Raw genomic sequence first — 14,918 nt, forward strand, 5'->3', positions numbered from 1 at the left:
GTAGGGTCTCCCGGAGCAGACCTGGTCCCCAGGTGGCAAGCGGGGCTGGCGGGGCTCCCAGCATGGGAGGAAGCAGGACTGGAATTTACACCTTGGGGTTGAGAGAGGAAGAGGATGGGTGGGGAGCTGCTGTGGGACACACTTGGCAGCAACAGCAGACAGAGGAGCCTGGGGGTCCTGCCATCCCCCACCCTGACCTGGGGACCCCTGCTGCCAGAGCTGGGGGACAAACTGGGCATCCTGGGCCGGAGCCACCATGGTGGCGGCAGGTTCTGGGGGTCCTGAGTGGGCAGGGGGCTTCCCAGGGGGATGGGGAGTGAGCCCAGCCTGCATCCACATCCTGAAAGAACAGTCCCCTCTGTTTGGCTCTGGGGGGGCCGGGGCGGCAGCCATGGTAGGGGGGAGAGGCCAGACTGGCTCCTGCTGACCCCCCCTCGCTGTGTGCCCCCTCAGGTGGCTCTTCTGGATGCTGCTGTCTGCCCTGAGGAGGAAGGTGGGTAGCAGGCAGTGCCTAGGTGTGTAGGAGGGAGTGCTGGCTCACTCGTGCAATGAACGTATCAGTCCTCTGCCCACCCTGCCTGTACCCCTTGTCACGCCGCTCCTCAGCTCCTTCCCAGCAGCTGCCTGTGTCCCCCAGGCTGGAGAGCTGCAGTGCTGCGCGCTGTCCCTGTGGAGTGGGGAACGGGGGCGTCTGTGGGCAGCACCCACTCCTGCAGGATCCCCCCTGCTCCTCCCAGGCAGGAGGGTGCTGAGACCTGTCAGCTCAGCTCACCAGCCAGGGCTGGGGTGGGTTTGCCCGCAGGGTTCCCGGAGGCCCTGTGCCCAAGGGAGGAGGGGGAGGAGGAGGAAGAGGAGGAGGAAGAGGACAGGGAGAGGAGCCCAAGGCCCGTCAGGTTCACGCTGGGAAACGAGATGCTGGGGCTGGGCCAGGACCCGGAGAGCGAGTTTCAGAGCCCCGATGCCGAGGTCTACATGCACTTCATGAGGAGCCACTGCTGCTACGATGCCGTCCCCACCAGCTGCAAGCTCGTCGTCTTTGATATCTCCCTGGAGGTGACAAAGCAAGGGATCGGCAGGGACAGGCGGGGGGGGAGAGGGCTCAGGGACCCCCTGACCCCCTCCCTACTCTGCCAGCAGATCAAGAAAGCCTTCGTGGCACTGGTGGCCAACGGAGTGCGTGCTGCCCCGCTCTGGGACAGCAAGACACAGAGCTTTGTGGGTGAGTGCCGGCTGCCTGGCCCCTTCCCCTGCCTGGCAGCGAGGGGTGCGGGCAGCGCTGCCAGCCCCACGTGTCTCCCCAGGGATGCTCACCATCACCGACTTCATCAACATTCTCCACCGCTACTACCGCTCACCCCTGGTGAGTGCAGTGGGGAGGGCACAGGGGTGGGGGCGGGCATGGGGCGGGGAGGGGCTGTCCCCATCTCTCCTGGTCCCCTTTTCGCTCTCCTGGTCTCCTCTTCATCACTAGCCCATGACCAGGGAATGCTCTGGCCCAGCCCAATTTTCAATTGGTGCCCCTCTGCCGGGCACCTAAGATGTGATCCCTGCACTTAGGGTGATGGGCTGGGATGTCTGGGGAAGGGGGCAGTGCCCCAGAGTCCCCTCGGTCCCCTGGGGGGCCACCATGACCAGGGCATCTTTCTGTCCTCAGGTTCAGATCTATGAGGTAGAAGAGCACAAGATTGAGACCTGGAGAGGTAAGAAACGGGGGATGATGAGGCTGGGGACATTGCACAGGGCTTGGAGGTGGACTCCAAGGGTGCATGAGGGGGCTGGGGACCCCCTCTCCCACCTCTCTCCTTTGGCAGAGGTGTACCTGCAGGGCTCCTTCAAGCCACTGGTCTACATCTCCCCGAGCAATAGGTGAGCACCTGCCCGCTGGGGGAGAGCACCCCCCGTGGGGGGTGTGCCCAGGATGCAGCCCTATCCCCCCACGGTGTCCCCGTCACCTGCAGCCTCTTCGATGCTGTCTACTCCCTGATCAAGCACAAGATCCACCGCCTGCCTGTCATCGAGCCCATCTCGGGCAATGTCCTGCACATCCTGACGCACAAGCGCATCCTCAAGTTCCTCCACATCTTTGTGAGTCTCACGGCTGTGTGTGCACACACATGGTGGGTGCGCAGGGGCACAAGCAAAGGTGTTGAGGTGCGTGCAGGTGCCAGCCCAGCCCTGCCCCTCCCTGCTGCAGGGCTCCACCATCCCCAAGCCACGCTTCCTGAAGAAAACAGTGCAGGAGCTGTGCGTTGGCACCTTCCGTGATGTGGCCGTTGTGCCCGAAACCGCCCCTGTCTACACCGCCCTGGAGATTTTCGTGGACCGCCGAGTCTCCGCCCTGCCCGTCATCAACGATGCCGGTACCTCGGGAGGCGGCCAGTGACTCCCCCATCTCCCTCTGACAGCAGCTCTGTCCCCATCCTGACCCGAAACCACCTTTTGGCCCTTGGGCTGCCCCTTGGAGTGCAGGGGGATCGTGGAGGATGGTCCTCAGGGCCCCCACCACAGCCCCTGCACTGTCTCTCTTTGCAGGGCAAGTGGTCGGCCTCTACTCCCGGTTCGATGTCATTGTGAGTACCCTGTGTGTTTGCACTCCCAGGCAGGAGTGTGGCCCCTTACACGCCACTGGTGGGGTGCTCACACCTGCCTGTGCCCGTGCAAACCCACCTCCCACGTGCAGCGGCACACACGTGCCGGCGCAGCTCTGCCCCGTGCATCCCCGAGGCTCAGTGTCCCCCCCTGCACTGGCACAACGGGGTGTGAGGACCCGCTGGGGCGCTGAGCGGGGCCACCTCTTCGGCAGCACCTGGCAGCCCAGAAGACCTACAACAACCTGGACATCAGTGTGCGGGACGCACTGCGGCAGCGCACCATCTGCCTGGAGGGGGTCCTCACCTGCTACCCCCACGAAACCATGGAGGACGTCATTGACCGCATGGCCAAGGAGCAGGTGAGCACCCGGGGCGCCTCGCACCAGCGCCAGCCCCCCCTGCACCTGCTGCCCAACCCACCTGTGCTGCTCTGCCTTGCGCCCACAGGTCCATCGCCTGGTTCTGGTGGATGAGAACCAGTACCCGCGGGGCATCGTCTCCCTCTCCGACATCCTCCAGGCCCTTGTGCTCACTCCCGCAGGTATCGATGCTCTTAACTCTTAGCCTGCGACGCTCCATCTTTCTCCACTTGCACCCTCCATTTCTCTCCACTTCAGGTAGGCGCCGTCCCCCGCCGCTGCGCGCCTGTCCCCTCCCCACCGCTGGCTCACCTGCACCTCGTCACCTCCCTGCTGGGGCCACCGGTCTCCACCCCGGCCAAACTGGCTCCAGGGGATGGAGAAGGCTGGGGCTGAGGTTCGGCAGTGCTGGGTGCCCAGGTGGGGATGGCAGGACCTGGATGCTGTTTGTCCCTGGAGACACGAGGATCGCAGGGGATCCCTTCTGGGGCCCTGATCCCGGTGTCTGTGAAGAAGGATGGGGGCACCTGTCACGGAGACACCCCCAGACCCCTGTCCAGGCAGCGTGTGGGATGCAGGTTTTGTAGGTCCCTGGGCTTTGGGCTGGATGAGGGGTCTGGGGTGTGATGCACCCTGAGACAAAAAGCCCTTTTTTGACCTTGCCTCAAAGTCCCCCCTGAGACCGGAGCCCCTCCAGTGCCACTCCTGGGGGACACAGAGGGGCCAGACCCTCACTCACACCCTGGACATGCTTCCCACCACTAGCCATGTGCCCAGTACGGCCGACCCATGGGCCATGGCTGGCAGAGCCCACTGCCCCCCTCCAGCCCTGAAACCGCTTGCTCCAGGGCCAGGGCTTGCTCCTGGGCTGCGCTGGGGCTGCTGCCCAGCTGCCCGCGCCTGGCTCCAGCTCACCCACAGCCTGGTGAGTCCTCGCTGGCGATGGGCGGGCACTGCACTGGCACCCACCGTGGCACCCATTTAGGGATGAACTGGGGAGGGGGGGGAGAGCTGGCCCCTGTGCCTAGCTGCTTCCCAAAGATAATGATGGGGGTTTTGGGGTGGTGGTAGGGAACAGGCTGGGGACTGCCCCATGCCCATCAGTTTCCCCCCTGCGGTGCCCAGTTTCTTGACACAGAAGGGGACTGGGAGTGGTGTGTGTGAACCATACCAGACACGGGGCACTCCCTACTCCATTTCCCCATCGGGGTGCCTTCATTCGCCCCATCCCTTGGTGCTCATGGGGGTGGCTGTGTCAGGAGCTGCAGGGGGACACCAGGATGTCCCCCTCCAGGCCAGCCCCCGCCCCGGGGCTCACATCCAAACCAGGAATGGGGACGAGACCCCGCTGTCTGCCGCAGGGTGCCCAGCCCAGTGCCAGTGCCCGCCGGGGGGTTACGGCCTCGCACGCTCTCTCGTCCCACAGGCATTGACCGAGCCTCTCTCTGAAGACACCAGGGAATTGCCACCATCTTGTCTGACTCAGGAGCCTCTTGCATGGCCCTGGGGCTGTGGATGGAGGCTCAGGCCCCAGAGGCTCTCCACGGGGAGGACCTTGCCTGCCCACCCCAGTCCTGGGGCTCGTCTTGAGTCCGGGGCCAGATCCTGCTGGCCTTGGGGAGGCAGGGAGCAGGGAAAAGGGGGCCTGGGGGTGCCTCCTGCCAGCAAGCTCACAGTGATGCTCGATGGGCACCGTGCTGGAGGAGCCATGCCATGCCCACAACTGGGCACGGGGGACGCTCACAGCCCTGCCCGGCCCCAGGGTACTCGGCCACCCTGCTCCCGTCCTGCTGCCGGATTCGAGTGCTTCGGCCACGGCTCCTCTCCGGCGAGCACGGTCCTGCCAGCTGTGCCCGGTGCCTGGTAGCGTAGGCTCAGCTGCACACACAGGCTTGTTTATTGTAGGGTCACGCGGGGCTGGAGCTCCCTGGCAAAGGCGCAGCCTGTGCCAGAGCCGGCGCCAGGATGGGCACTTGCACGGAGACCCTGTGCATGTTTTGGGGTGGGCGAGGGGTATTTATTTGCTGGTCTGTTCAGACTTCTTGTAATAAATCAGCCTGCTCCAGGAACTGCTGCCTCACCTTTCTGGGGCGCAGCCGGGCATGGCTCCTCCAGACAGAGCCGGGCTGAGGAGGGGGTGCCAGCTGCTCAGCAGGGCTGGGGGACCCAGCATGGGATGCCAGTGAGGGTGGAATGGGCACAGGGTGGCACCTCTACCCATGTGGGTAGAGCCAGGGGGACGGGGACATGGGGCATGAAGCCTTGATAGCTCCACCATGGCTGTGGCGTGCAGGTCCCCTCGGAGACACCCGAGGGACAAGCAGCCGTCGTGCCAGCAAGGTTTCTGCCTGCTGCTTCTCTCAGTCCAGTTAGGATCCTCAAGCACCAGGAAGGTGACAGGGGTACCCTAACAGGGAACCCCATACCCCAGCCCTCCAGGACCCCGCGCAAGTGGCAACGCATGCCCTACCTGTGGCTGCTGCCAGCTCCCAGCCCCTGCGCTGGCCCTGGCCCTCAGCCCCACGTCCCCCCACTCGGGATGGGGGCAGCTGAGCCGATCCTCCTCTGCTGCTTTGCTCAGAGCCAGTCCTGCCCCCGTTCCCGTGACCCTGTATCAGCATCTCGGTGAACTAATGGCTGATAGCAAAAGGTCCTGGGTGCTCCACACCCCTCCTGCGCTGGCTGGCCCTGCCAGGGACATGACACCAGTGCTGGGTGGTGACAGGCCTCCTCCCCATCGCGGGGGACAAGCTGTGTTATTGCTCTGCTTGCCTGGGGCCAAGCCTGGCTCTATCTCTCTGGACCAGGCGCAGACCCCCAACCCCCACCGGCGCTTGACCCTCCCCTGGGAGGCAGGGGGGAAACTGAGGCACAGAGAAATGGCTGAGGCCAAGGTCAGCTGTTCAGAGAGGACCCAGATGTCCTGGCTCCAGGCACAGATCCACGCGCAGCTACACAAGGACAGGACGAAGGAGACACTGAATGGCTGCAAGCCCCCCTCCCTGCTTCCCCCCTGCCCTGGCAGAGCTCCTGGGCCCCTGACATTGCCCAGCCGGGCACAGGATGGGGGGGACACAACCCCTCGCGGCGTGTGAAAGGCACAGCAGTTCCCCAAGCCTCCTGCTGATTTGGGGTAGGGGGATACTAGTGCCCCAGGGGCAAATTGGAGGCATCCCTCATCCCCCTCATCTTCCCCACAGCAGGGCTGGGAGCCCCCCAGCCCAAGCTGGGCAGGAGGTGGGTGCTGGGGTGGGCTTGCCTTCCTGCCCCTCCTCGTGGGGCAGCGGGGGTCCCCACGCAGCACCCAGGGCGGGGGAGCGGGCGCGCAGTCAGGGGGCCCCCGGGCGAGCGATGAACTCCAGGTTGATGGGCTTGTCAGCCACCAGGACGATGCGGGACACGGATGTCACCTCCACGCCGCGGGGGTCTGGCCGCACTTCGAACGCCTGGATGATCTGTGGGGAGAAGGGGGTTGGCAGTGCCTTGGGGACTCCCTGGGGCCCCCCATCCCAGCTCGTGGTGAGTTACCCAGGGTGGGGGGGTCCCTACTCACCCTGGCGAGGGCCAGGTGCATCTCCAGCTCAGCGATGCGGCGGCCAACGCAGGCGCGGACCCCGTAGCCGAAGGGGATGGAGCTGAAGGGGTGGTGGGGGGAGCCGTGGCCCCGGAGCCAGCGCTGGGGCAGGAACCGCTCGGGCTCGGGGAAGTAGGTCTCGTCGTGGGACATTGCGTAGTGCGCCAGGACGAAGAGGGTCTGTGGGGCAAGAAGTGGGGGCAGTTAACGATCCCTTGTCCAGCCCCACTGAGTGCAGGGGGGGATCCCCACAGCACAGCACCCACTCACATTCTTGGGGAAGAGGTAGTCTCCGATGACAATGTCCTTCTCATAGAAGACCCTGGCATTGGTGGGCACCACGGGGTAGACCCTGGGATATGGGAAGAGTTAGTGGGGGAACAGGACCCATCTGGAAACCCCAGAGGGAGCGAGACACGGGGAGGGCAAGGGGGAACACCTCCTGCTGCTCAGCAGCTCCATTCCCCTCCCCAGGGAGGGGACAGATGGATGAAGCCCTGAAGGGCCAAAATCCAGCCCTGCACCCTGCCCGGCTGGTGCATCTCCCAGTGTAGGGGGAAGAAGGGACTGCCCCTGTGGAAGGGGTTGGTGACTGGGACCCCGGGACAGGGGCAAGGCTAGTCTGTACCTCAGCGTCTCCTTGATAACGGCCCGAAGCATTGGCATCTTGGGGATATCCTCAGCACCAGGAAACCGGTTGGCAGGCACGACGGCTTTCAGCTCCTGGTACAGGGTCTCCTGGATGCCTGGGTCCCGGGAAAGGTGGTACAGGGCCCAGGACAGCGTGTTGGAGGTCTGGGGGAGTGGAGGAGCAAGAGGAGTGAGGAAAATGGGGCCCGTACCCAAGCAGCCTTGAGCCAAGCATAGCACCAGAACGGCACCAGACAGCCCCTGCTCCGGTGTGCAGGGAAGCCAGCGAGCACGGGGGAAACGGAGGCAAGGGGCAGGACAGGGAACAGAGTGGAGAACAGAGTCTGTACCGACCGATCCCTGAGGGTTTGCCCCTGTGGGGCATCATCCCTCCAACCACCAGCCCAGAGCTCGCAGGGGCTGGGGAACACAGCTGACCCGGACCCCGTGGCTCCCCCCAGGCATGGAGCTCAGCGGGGATCCCCCGACAGCAGCTGCCCGGCTCTCACCGTGTCCACGCCAGCCAGCAGCAGCTCGGCCACGCTGCCATAGACCTCGTCCAGGCTGAGCCTGCCGCTGGCCAGCAGGTAGCTCAGGTAGCCGGACACCTCCTTGCCCCGCTCCACCTGCCCCTCCAGCTCCTCCATCTTTCGGTCAATCAGGGTCTTGCCTGCAGTGACAGAGAGCGGGACCCAGCGCTGACAGAGTGAGGGCAGCCAAAAGGACACACGGCTTGGGGACTGCCCCCCCTTTTGAGGGTCCTTCAAGAGTCCGGGCCCACTGTGCCAGGCCCCCATTGTCACCGCTCACCAAAGGCGAAGATGGTGTCCCAGCTGTCCAGGTAGCGGTCCCAGAAGGGCAGGACCTTGCGGCTCCATCGGGGCAGGACAGTGGCGAAGATGGAGTTCTTGAACATGAGGTTGATGGAGTCGATGAAGCGCTGGGTCTCGGCGGGGACCTGCTGCTTCAGGCACCCGATGCGGGTCTCAAAGAGGATATAGGAGATCCCTGCGGGGGACAAGCCGCATCCAGACCCCCGCGGGGATGGGAAGAGCAGGGCAGGGCAGGGGCGAGGGGGAGGACCCCCCTACCTTCCAGGGCGAAGCGGTAGAGCAGGTTGGCCACGTCCCCCACCAGCACCCCTGAGGGGCTACGGCTCCGCTCGTCCCGCAGCCGCACCATCAGGTCCGACACCACCTCCCCGATGGCGTCCGCGTACAGCACCGCCTCCGAGGGCTTCAGCAGCCGCTTGTTGAGGACCTGGCGCAGGCGGTACCAGCGCTCCCCTTCCCTGCGCGGGGACGGGGCTCAGCTCAGCGCCGGGGACACGGCCGGGCAGGGGGCAGCAGCTGTCAGCAGTCTCTCAATCCCTGGGTGCATCCTCCCCATGCCGGGCTGGAACCACCCCGGGGGTCTTTCCACCCGCCACGGCCATGCCCTTCTGCTTAGGGGGAACACGCTGCTTGCAGGAGAGGGAGCAATGTGAGCTGCCACCCGGGCCCTACACCCGAGGAAGGGATAGGAGCCGCCTGCCGCCCCGCAGAGCATAGCCAAGGCAGGACTCACTCGGTGAAGGGTCCGTAGGGCAGGTGCCGGGTGTCCCGGTGCTCCTTCCACAGGGCCATGTCGCTCCGCATGGGATACTTGCCCTCCTGCCGTAGCAGCTGCTCCAGCACCACTGGGCTCCCGATGTTGATGTTCTCGTAATGCCCGAAGGTCGACTTCCAGATGGGGCCATAAATGCGCCGGGACATCAACTGCGATGGACCAGAGCGTGACAGGGTGAATGGGACAGGGCCAGCACTGAGGCTGGATCAGTCCCTCCCTGCCCTGGTGCTGCCCTGCATGTGTCTGGCATGCTCTGCACCCATCCCAGGGACCCCTCAGCACCAACTGGACCCAAGCACCCGCCTATGACCCCGCAAGCTGGTACCATCCTTGAAGCGCTCTACAGACGGCTTGGGCTGGTGTCACCAGGCACGTGTCCTCTACCAGCACTAAGCACACCAGACACTGACCCCTGGCACAGGCTGGCACATCCCTCACCCACCCCAGAGATGCATGGAGGGCCTGGCGGGTCTTTTGGGGAAGCAAGACCAAGAGGGGACAGCAGGGACAGGGACAACTGCCAAGAACAGGGCTCTGCCCAGTTGCAGGGCTATTGCAGCGGCTGTCGGCAGGTCCAAGCCCTGCTGCTTCCAGCATGGCCCCAGCTCTGCTCCACCTGGGGACAACAGTCCCCTGCACGGGTCCTTGAACCCACCACCCGATAAGGATGGTTAATGATCAGCAGTGGGAGGGCAGCGCCAGGCTGGGGCAGGACTGGGTTGCTCCCAGGGCAGGCTGCCACCACCAGGGCATGGCCCTGGGGTCACGGGCTCACAAGCCAGGTCGGGGACATCCACCACCATCAGCCTTGCTCTGGCTCTGCCAGCCACAGCTCCCCTCTCCTCGGCTGCACCCAAGGGTGCCCTTCCCACCGGGGAGCTCTGTGACCCCTGAGTGCATCCCTTGGGGGCAGCCGGGCACTCCTTGGCAAGTGGATCTGCACAGGGCCATGTCCAAGGGGTGCTTTCCATCCCACCCAGGCACCACCAGAGCCCCTGCGGAGCAGGGCCAAACCTGGGGGGCTGTGAGGGACCTAGGAGGGAAGCCCTGGTACCCGTTCCCCGCGGCTGCGGGGATGCACGTGGTACAATCTCCCTTGGTGACTGACTGCATCGCAGCCTGCGCCCGGATTCAGCTGGATTCGTCACCGCGAGGAGACGTTCCTCGCGCGTGGTGGCAGAAGGAGGGGGAGGGAACGGCCACCCTGGTGCTGCAGGCGGCTCGCCAGGCGAACACGCTGCGTGGGGCCGAGGGCAGCCGTGGCCCGGGTTGAAGCCTGCCCACCGGTGTATTCTGGCAGCCAGGACCTGACACGGCACAGGCCTCGGAAAGCAGGGCTGAGAGAAGCCAGAGCTGCTGAGATCCGAGGAAAGGCACCTCCGGAGCATGCGGGCATCTGTCCGCAAAGTCAGGCCATGCTCGGAGCCCCAAGGCAGGAAGGAACTGCAGGGAGCTCCCGTGCCTGCTCCCCAAGACCCCACCGCCCTGTGACAGCCCCTTCTCCAAAGAGCAATGCCCGGTGCTCCGCGGTGCCAGGGAGGTCTGATCCTGCCCACTCCTCCAGCCGGTCAGAGCTCCAGGGCACTGGAAGGTGCCGCCTGGCTCGCAGCCAGCCAAACCCATCGCTTGTTTTATCCGACGTATGAGGAAGTGTTGACAGAAGAAAACAAACACCCCTGCCTACCCCTCCCCTGCCTGCCTGGGTACCATCTGCCCAAACACCTGCCGGGGCACCCGCCCCCCAAACCGCAGCCCCTCCAGCGTGTCACGGCCGGGGCAGCTCGGGCTGCCTGGCGATTCCAGGACGCCGTGAGTCACCCCTGAACCTTTGCCCCTTGGCTGCCTGACTGGCTGGGGGGGATGCCAGAGCAGCCCTGGGCTGGCAGGACCCTCCTGGGACCACCCAGATTTGCACTGGCCCCAGCATCACCCCACGGTGCAGGGGTGCTCCCTGCCACCAGCCCCTCCCTCACCCCACCACCCCCGCTCAACTCCCTGCTGTCACCTGTAGGCTGCTTCCCCCCCCCCCCCCCCCGAAGCCCATCTCACCCAGCCTTCAGCACGCACCCACTCCCCTCCTTGTAAAGCGCCCCCTCACCCCCCACCCCCCGCACAGCACCCTCCCTGCAGCCCACCGGGAGCCCCTCCACCCCACGCACCCCTTCCAGCCGCCCCCCCCCACCCGCCCCCACGCACCCGTGCAAGGGTCCCCAGCCCCCCCGCCTCCCCGCGCACCCCACCGCCCCGACCCCCCCCCCCCCGCAGCCCCCCGGGCTGCCCCGGCGCACCTGGAGCCGGTGAGTGTGCAGCAGGTAGCCCCGCAGGAAGAGCCAGACGAAAGTCCGGAGCAGCCCCGGCCCCGGTAGCTCCTCCGGTCCCTTCAGTCGCGCCGGCCCCGCCGCCGCCGCCGCCGAGCCCCCGGTCCTGCGCGGCGGCCCCGGGCTACTGCGCGGCGGCGGCGGGCGGGGGCGCAGGAGCAACGGCAGCAGCGGCCACCGGGCCCCGCCGCTCGGGCCCGCCATGCTCCGTCGGCAGCGCACGGGACGGGGCGGGACGGGGAGGCACCGGGGGGCGGCGGGGAGGCGGCACCGGGGGCGGTGCGGGGGGCGGCGCGGGGGCGGTAACCGGGTACCGGCACCGGGCACCGCGCACCGGGGAACCGAGCATCGCGCACCGGGTACGGCGCGCTGGGGGGGGGGGCTGCGCACTGGGTACCGGCCCCGGGGCCGGCCGCTGCGCGTTGGGGTACGGGGGGACCGGCTGCTGCGCGGCGGGGACCGGGCACCGGGCAGCGCGTACCGGGCGCCTTGTGCCAGCTACCGCATACCTGCTAACCGGGCCGTGGATACCGGCTACAGCATACCGGGCGCTGGTTCTGGCACACCGGGTACCACGTGCTGTACGCCCAGCACCCTACACCGGGCACCGCTCACCAGCACCGCACACCGTGCGCTGGGGTGCCCCCTACTTGGAACTGGCATCGGCGCTACCCGGCACCAGCACCGGTACCAGCACCGGGTGCCGCACCGGCACTCAGCGGGTGCTCCCCAGTCACCGGCACCGGCACTGGGCACTGCACCAGGCACCGGCAATGCGCTCCGGCACTGGGCACTGCACCCCCAGACCCTGCGCACCCCACAGCGGCACCAGGCTCACCGCTGGGCCTGCTCCTGGCCTGAGCCCTCCTGCCCTGCCTCCATCCCCTGCCTGTCACACCCCTGTCCCTGCCTCGTCCCCTTGAGGTGCAGGACGATGCCCCAGGGAGCTGGGTCCAGGCTGTCCCAGCTCCTCTCTCATCGCTTCCTCCGGGTGCTGCCAGCTGGGTGGGGAGACCTCGGCATGCCCAGTGCAGCTGCTGGCAGCCCAGCCGGAGGCAGGTTTTGTTCATCTTCGCGCCAGGGAGAGCGTGGCACCAGCTCCTGTCCAACCCACAAGCAGGGCTCTGCTGCGGTGGTGTCTGGGGCCATGGGTGCAGGGCACGTCACCTCTGGCCAGCCTGACACTGCCACCAGGTCCTGGTGTCACCCCTGGGGCAGCCAGCACCATGCGTCTGGCTGGGACACCCCAGCACTGATCATTAACCATCCTTATCGGGTGGCGGGTTCAAGGTCCTGGGCAGGGAGGTTTTGTCCCCAGGTTGGGCAGACAGCTGAGAGTCCCATGGGTGGCTGTTGTCCCCTTCGGCCTCACCTCTCTGAGGGACAAGGGATGTCCCAGGCTGGGCTCCAGGCTGGCGCCTGATGTGCTCCCCTGCCATCGGGGCCGAGGCTGGCGGTGCAGGATTCGGCCTCCCCGCCCCGTGCTTGCAGACACCCGTGAGGCACCCCGGGCTGGGGGAGCCACGCGTGAGCTCCTGCTGCCATCTCATGGCTGTTCGCAGCCAGCTCTGCTGCTCGCCCTGCCCCAGCCGGGCCCGGAGCCCAGACCCCCCAGCCCTGCTCGGGGTTTGTTCCAGCCCGGCACCCGGCCACCCCGCGGCTCTCCCTCCCCGTGGCAAGGGACGCCTCGGACTCTCCCAGCCTGTTCTGGCCGCGTTTCTCCTTGCTGGGGAGAGGGACCCCCCCCACACCTCTTTCAGTTTAAAACCATTGCTCCTTGCAAAAACAGTAAAAACTACAGGCAAAAAGTGTCTCACCATCTTTTTTATAAACCATTGTATATATATTGGAAGGTTGCAATAAGGTCCCCCAGAGCCTTGTCCAGGTTGAACCACCCTAACGCTCTCAATCTTTCTTCATGGGAGAGGTGTTCCAGCCCTCTGATCATTTTTGTGGCCCTGCCCTGGACTCACTCTAACAGGTCCATGCCTCTCTTGTTCTGAGGATCCCAGAGCTGGATGTGGTGCTCCAGGTGGGGGTCTCACAAGAGCAGAGTGGAGGGGGGAGCACCAATCACCTCCATCGCCCTGCTGGCCACGCTTCTTTTTTTTTTTTTGTGGTCCGGGATGCGATGGGCTTTCTGGGCTGCAAGCGCACATTGTCAGCTTGCATACTCTTTGTCATGCACCAGTATCCCCAAAACCTTCTCCACAGGGCTGCTCTCCATGCATGCATGCATGCATAGCATCCATCCATCCATCCATCCATCCATCCATCCATCCATCCATCCATCCATCTCCCAGCCAGTACTGGTACTGAGGGTTGCCCCGACCCGGGTGCAGGACCTGGCGCTTGGCCCGGTGGCAGGGCAGGCTTTACCATTGCAGCGGCTCCCCAAACCGGTGCCCGCTGCCCCCGCAGCCCGGCCGGGGCGGGGGGGGGGCACGGGCGGCCCCGGTTCCTTCCCGCAGCCGCCGCTAGGCTGTGCTCCCCACCCTCGGACCGCGGGCAGCGGCGGCGGGGGCCGGGGGCTCCGCCGGGGCCGGCTGCCAGGGCTGTGGGGGAGGCCGTGCAGCAAAGGGGGGGTGAGGGGTGTCGGGTGAGTCAGAGCCCCCCCGCCACAGCCTCCCGGCTGGGACTTCCGAAGGGAAGCGGCTGGGCCGTGACACATCCGCAGCCGGAGGATGCCACGGGGAGCCGGGGGCATTGCCAGCTCCCGGGAAGTCCCCCAAGTGTGGGGCCAGCCCTGGCCCCAGCTTGGTGACAAGCACGACAGAAGCAGGAAAGCAAACGCTGCGTTTATGCGTGGGGATGGGGAGCTGGAGGGTGGCAGGTCCCATCCTGTGTGTCCCTCTGCCCCGGGGATGCTGCAGCTCCGCTCGTCCCACAGCTGTATCATCAGGTCTGATCTCACCTCTCGGGTGGGACCTGTGGGTGCAGAGACAGGCACCGTGGGACGTCCCCACTGCTCACGGAGTGCTCCCCTCAACTTGGAGGGTCCTGGCTGCAGGGATGCATGGGCAGCTTCTTTACGTGACTTGTGCAGTGTGACCCAGGAGCTGGAAACTTTTCCCAGGACTGCGTCCACTAACCCCCATTTGCTCCTCCCACAGCTGGGGGGGGAAACGGGGTGTCCCAGGGGAGGGCATCCCCTGACTCACCCCCAAGACAGCCCAGGATGTGAGAAGGCTGAGCCCAAGGTCCCACAGCATTTAACTGGAGATGGTCTGTCACGCCAGCTGTGTGTCACCACACTGTCACTGCCTGAGTCATGAGCCACGCTGGGGCCAGTGAGGCTGCACAGGGGGGACATGGGGAGATGCAGAGGGATGGCAACAGATCCCAGGCCTGGAGACAGCTGCTCTTCTCCCACGTAGAGGGTTCAAGTGGGACCCTCTTGTTCCTCTCCCAGAGGTCCCCATCCCCTTGTTTTCCCCTGTCTGAACTCCTCAGATCTGGACAGGGGCTTAAGGACAGCACAAAGCTTTTGAAATAAGAGGTAAATCAGCGAGCATGATGGTCCCCCCACAAACACCATGCAGAGCTCAGTACCCAGCAGCAAGCTGTGCTCCAGCCTCCCCCCGTTTTGTGCCCTGCGGGACCCCAGCGGGCCGGGACCTTTCCCTGAGGACGTGGGAGTGGGACGCCAGAGCGAGCCTGAGGCTGGCGGCCTGTTATCGTGGGAGACGGGAGGCAGCCCCAGGCTGGTCTCAAGTGGTCCTTGCTGATTAGTGACTTCAAGTGCCCACAGAGTTATTCTAAGTCAAGTAGGCATGAAGGGAGCTGATCTGGGATCAGTGAGACCAGTGCTGGGCTTTGCTGGGGTCTGCCCCACCCC

The 14,918-nt window shown here is 65.7% G+C and overlaps 2 protein-coding genes across 2 annotated transcripts; one reads left to right on the forward strand and one right to left on the reverse strand.

Moving 5' to 3' along the window:
- Positions 1 to 465: 465 nt before the first annotated feature.
- Positions 466 to 5,011, forward strand: PRKAG3 (protein kinase AMP-activated non-catalytic subunit gamma 3). The gene is made up of 11 exons (XM_032984965.2): positions 466 to 493; positions 803 to 1,053; positions 1,138 to 1,219; positions 1,302 to 1,360; positions 1,655 to 1,700; positions 1,812 to 1,866; positions 1,959 to 2,085; positions 2,195 to 2,360; positions 2,533 to 2,570; positions 2,804 to 2,950; positions 3,039 to 5,011. The coding sequence occupies exons 2-11, from the start codon at positions 913 to 915 to the stop codon at positions 3,153 to 3,155; spliced, it is 978 nt and encodes a 325-aa protein (XP_032840856.1). The 5' UTR covers positions 466 to 493; positions 803 to 912; the 3' UTR covers positions 3,156 to 5,011.
- Positions 5,012 to 5,830: 819 nt separating this feature from the next.
- LOC116959647 (sterol 26-hydroxylase, mitochondrial) lies at positions 5,831 to 11,296 on the reverse strand. The gene is made up of 9 exons (XM_042784404.1): positions 11,051 to 11,296; positions 8,721 to 8,911; positions 8,246 to 8,445; positions 7,965 to 8,162; positions 7,664 to 7,824; positions 7,153 to 7,319; positions 6,795 to 6,876; positions 6,504 to 6,704; positions 5,831 to 6,405 (listed from the first exon to the last, which is right to left on the reverse strand). Exons 1-9 carry the CDS (start codon positions 11,282 to 11,284, stop codon positions 6,280 to 6,282), a joined length of 1,560 nt encoding a protein of 519 aa, XP_042640338.1. The 5' UTR covers positions 11,285 to 11,296; the 3' UTR covers positions 5,831 to 6,279.
- Positions 11,297 to 14,918: the final 3,622 nt, after the last annotated feature.

The sequence above is a fragment of the Tyto alba genome, unplaced genomic scaffold (assembly GCF_018691265.1).
Source record: "Tyto alba isolate M040663 unplaced genomic scaffold, T.alba_DEE_v4.0 Super-Scaffold_7, whole genome shotgun sequence".
NCBI lineage: Eukaryota > Metazoa > Chordata > Aves > Strigiformes > Tytonidae > Tyto > Tyto alba.

Excerpts from the sequence above, each read along its gene's own strand:
- PRKAG3 (XM_032984965.2), top strand. The coding sequence starts at position 913 with ATGCTGGGGCTGGGCCAGGACCCGGAGAGCGAGTTTCAGAGCCCCGAT. Across the intron at positions 1,220-1,301 it reads CAAGACACAGAGCTTTGTGG|GGATGCTCACCATCACCGAC; the intron begins GTGAGTGCCGGC and ends GTGTCTCCCCAG. Across the intron at positions 2,361-2,532 it reads GCCCGTCATCAACGATGCCG|GGCAAGTGGTCGGCCTCTAC; the intron begins GTACCTCGGGAG and ends CTCTCTTTGCAG.
- LOC116959647 (XM_042784404.1), bottom strand. The coding sequence starts at position 11,284 with ATGGCGGGCCCGAGCGGCGGGGCCCGGTGGCCGCTGCTGCCGTTGCTC. Across the intron at positions 6,877-7,152 it reads GTTATCAAGGAGACGCTGAG|GGTCTACCCCGTGGTGCCCA; the intron begins GTACAGACTAGC and ends CCCATATCCCAG. Across the intron at positions 6,406-6,503 it reads TGCACCTGGCCCTCGCCAGG|ATCATCCAGGCGTTCGAAGT; the intron begins GTGAGTAGGGAC and ends TTCTCCCCACAG.